The sequence below is a fragment of the Mirounga leonina genome, unplaced genomic scaffold (assembly GCF_011800145.1).
Source record: "Mirounga leonina isolate KUSES-001 unplaced genomic scaffold, KU_Mleo_1.0 Mir_104, whole genome shotgun sequence".
Taxonomy (NCBI): domain Eukaryota; kingdom Metazoa; phylum Chordata; class Mammalia; order Carnivora; family Phocidae; genus Mirounga; species Mirounga leonina.
The window spans coordinates 3,302,888-3,306,818 of NW_023270231.1; the positions used below are offsets into that span (position 1 = coordinate 3,302,888).

Genomic DNA, 3,931 nt, shown 5'->3' on the forward strand with positions numbered 1-3,931 from the left:
TTTTCTCTACACTTTTAGTAAATATGTACCCCCAAACATGTTGTTTGATCTTGTTTTTGAATGGTTCTATAAATGGAACTATATCCTATGTATTTTTCAGTTGCTTCTATTATTCAATATTATGTGAGATTCATCCATGCTAACATGAATAGCTGCTATTCATTTTCACTGCTATTTAATATGCACTGTAGTCATATACCACAATTTATCGATCCTCCTGATTGATGAACATTTGCGCTATTTTCAGATTTTTGCTATTACAAATTGTTTTACTGTAAACATTCTCCCAGCTGTCTCCTGGGGAGCATATGTGCGACTTTCTCCAAAGTATATACCTAGGAGGAAGAGTTGTTAAGATTGGATCCGGAGTGGGCAAACCTTTTCTGTAGTGCCAGATAGTAAATATTTTAGACTTTGCAGGCCATAAGGTCTCTGTTGTAACTATTCAGATCTGCCATTTTAATGAGAGAGTAGCCATAGACAATATATAGATGAATGGCTTTGGCTATGTTCCAATAAAACTTTGTTTACAAAACCAGGCAGTTGGCAAGATTTGGCTCTCCGGCGGCCAATTCCTGACCTAGATGATAAACTCCTCATTCTGATCATCTACAAATGCGGCTACACCCCCCTTTACCTCCCGATTATCCCAAGGAGACACGAGTCCTGTCTTTAGTGTATGGACTGGACTGAAAGTCCATGTTCAGGGACCTTTGGGGAAGAGAAAGAAGAGCATGGGAACATGGTATTGGTGGTGCTTTCCAGCCTATAGTCTGTGACTTGTAGCCATGGTCTTGGGTAAAACAAAGGCAGAAAGGGGTTGAGGCAAAGCATGGCACTCATCCTGGCTCAGCTGGTCATGGGTGGGAGGTGAGGTTCTGTTTGACTGGAGGCTGGGGTCTCAGGCTGCAGCATGGGTCACATCACAGGAGCCAATGTGAGGTCACCACCAGGCTAGGGGATATAGATATTCAGACGAGATAGCATTTCTTTTGGAGTTGCATGGTTTCCTTTATTAGAGAAAGCTAGAATTGACTCTCTAGGGATACTTCCCTGAGGCTGGGTCTCCATGGCAGCTTCCTGCCCGGTCTCCTATTTAAATGGATTTACCTTCAATGATTATGGTCTCCATTGTCTCAGATGTCATGGTACCAGAGATCTCCAGATCTTTTCTGCCCGGGGCTTTCTCTACCTTGGCCTCTATGTTGCGCTTCTCTACTGACTTAGCCACGAAGTCTATACCTCTATCGCGTGATGTGACCACTGTTTTTGAGCCAGGAGTAACCTTCAAGTTCCTGAAGAAAGAGCCAATTTTACTGGATTTCTTACTTACAGCACCCGAACTGCTCGTAGATTTGATCTTCCCCGACTTGTGAGCTGTCCGTGACTCCTTTGCCATGGCGCTGTGGCTACCAGTCCTACGAGAGCTGTGTTCTCTGCTCCTTCCGTGGCTCAGCCCTTTTTCCTTTCTGTCATCTCTTTTGTCATGGCCGGATAAGGACCGGTGGGAGGATGATCTCCGGGTCGACTTGTCCCCTCCTGTCCTGTGGTGACGGGAACTTTTCCTACTGGAAGTTCTGTCCTTCTTTTCTCTTCTTTCTTTTTTTCCCTTCCGGGTTTTGGCACCAGGCTGGGAGACCTTCTGGCTTCCATCCCGCTCGCTCATGTAGCCTTCACTCTGCAAGGTGGAGACAAGGGGTCCTACCCCTGGGCATGCGGCTTTTTCGGCAGCAGGCGTGCCCGTTGTCACTGCGCCTGCAAACACCACGCTCATGCTGCTGCCTGGGGAGATGCTAGCAGCCCCCGTCGTTAGGGTGGAAGCACCGGCCGAGGACACGCTTGCAGCTCCCAACGCCATGTTCGTACCCTCTGAGGATATATTGAGAGCACCTGCGATGGCCTGGTTGGATCCGCTTTCTCCTGTACTTCTGCTGCTGGCTCCAGACAGGGCCGTGCTGACCTGGCCTGTACTCGTAGCTTTGGTTGCTGCTATGCTCAGCGCACCTGCTGAAGAGCTTGTTCTTGCCCCAGCCATGGCCAAGCCCGTGGTAGCGCTCGTTGCTGCCCCCGCCATGCCTGCGGCTGCCCTGGTGGCTGCTCCTTTGGCCCTCCCTGCGGCCCTCGCGACTGCAGGGGAGCCAGGCATTCTGTGGTGGGCGTGATGGATTCCCTCTCCCCCAGCGTAAGCCGAGGAGGTGGCTCTAGACACCTCACGAGGCTTGTGAAGCCTGAACTCATCCTGATCCCCTTCTCTGTGGAGCTCTGTGGTCTGTGCCAAGGGGAGGAGAAACGGGTAAGAGAGAGATGATAAAGTGAGACTAGAACCGTCTGCTCCTTTCTCAACGTGGAGCTGGAGCTGAGCAACTCAAGGGCTTCTAATTGGAAGGACCTTGAAAATGATCAAATCTACGCTCCCACTTGAGGCAAGATCCCATCTATAGCACCCCTGTCAAATGGTCACTTGGTTTCTACTTAACAATCCCAGTGCCAGGGAAAGCACTGATACAATTCCCCATCCTCATATACTTTTCTTTTATACACCTGTGTTTAGATCTCTGCAGGACAGATTCCTACAAGTAGGATTGCTGGGCCAAGGGATCCACACATTTTGCATTTTGGTGGCTGCGAAAATCGCGCATGTGCAGACACACGTGGGTGGTCCTGATTTTAATCAGCACAGGGTAGTCACAGGGATACAGAATGAAGGAAAGACGTCCTAACTGCTACCAATGTTCCACAGCTGCTGAGACTAACTGGGTGGGGGTAAGTGTTCGAGAAGAGACTGGGGCCATCAGGATGCCCAGATGGATGGAAGGAGTTACAACCCTGGGCATGAGACCAGAACAGTGGATACGTGAGGTCTCTCTGAAACTCAGCTTCATAGAACAACTGGGAGAAGCACTCAGAACCTCCCCAGGGTGCTAAATCCCCCAGTGGGGGCTCATTTTGCCCTGAGCCTATTCGAAGGGAATGCATTTCCCAGGTGAGCCTCAGAGAGTACCAGAGCTTCTGTAGGACCAACTTTGAGTGGCTCTCCCAAAGCACCCTGCCCCATTCTCTTGAGACTCTGTTGATGCTTACCACTAGGCCCTTGTCATCCTCTAAGGTGGCTGCGTCCCCAGTTTGCAGGGTCGGGGTACTGCTGCAGCTATCCACTGGTGGTCTCAGGAGATAGACAAGTTTTTCCCAGTAGCAAAAGAGGTCTTCTCGTGCATCTGAAGAAGGACACAGCTGCAGGTAGAAAGTGCGGCCAGTGGCAAGCTTCAGGCGCAGCTGCTGTTTCTCACGATCGTGAATGGAGATCTTGACAAACTTGAGGGGAAGCAGCCTGGTGAGCTCTAGGGTCTTTGTGGGCTTGCGACCTCTCCCCTTGGTGGTCCGGGCGTGTCTGGCATGCTCTTCGCAGATTTTTGTTGGTCGAGCCAGGAGCATGACATCAGGTAGCGGGAGGATGGGGCTGGTGGATGCAATGCCCACGGTCACCATTCGCACACGGTTGTGTACATCGATCACCTCTCCTTTTTTGCTGATCTGGATAAAGTCGCTTTCAAACATAGGTGCATATTTGAAAATGTCATACTCTCCTCCCTTGTACAGTTGTCGTTGCAGTTCCCCCATGGAGGTGTTGAACACACCCATTGAACGGTAGCTGTGGGCCGTGTAATAAGGTAACAAACTTTCGCTGCTCATGGTTCTCTTCATTTGAGACAGCTCCACCAGCCACAAATCGAGTCCTTGAGAGAGAGAGGGAGTGAAGGCAACTGCCCATCTCCCTGCAGGGCTCTGCCTAAATCTCCTCTTACTACCTCATTTATCCTCCACAGTCCTTTGTGACCTGTCCCCATCACACACCCCTTTGTCCCAGCCGCCAAGCAGCCACCCCCTGGGGTCAGGGTCACCAGTCTCCCCCCAAACTAACCGCCACCTCCCC

The 3,931-nt window shown here is 50.5% G+C and overlaps 1 protein-coding gene across 1 annotated transcript; it reads right to left on the minus strand.

The window, feature by feature from the left end:
- Nucleotides 1–1,096: 1,096 nt before the first annotated feature.
- FAM71B (family with sequence similarity 71 member B) lies at nucleotides 1,097–3,690 on the minus strand. Its single transcript, XM_035013117.1, has 2 exons — nucleotides 3,082–3,690; nucleotides 1,097–2,269 (listed from the first exon to the last, which is right to left on the minus strand). Exons 1-2 carry the CDS (start codon nucleotides 3,688–3,690, stop codon nucleotides 1,097–1,099), a joined length of 1,782 nt encoding a protein of 593 aa, XP_034869008.1.
- Between the last annotated feature and the right edge of the window lie 241 nt (nucleotides 3,691–3,931).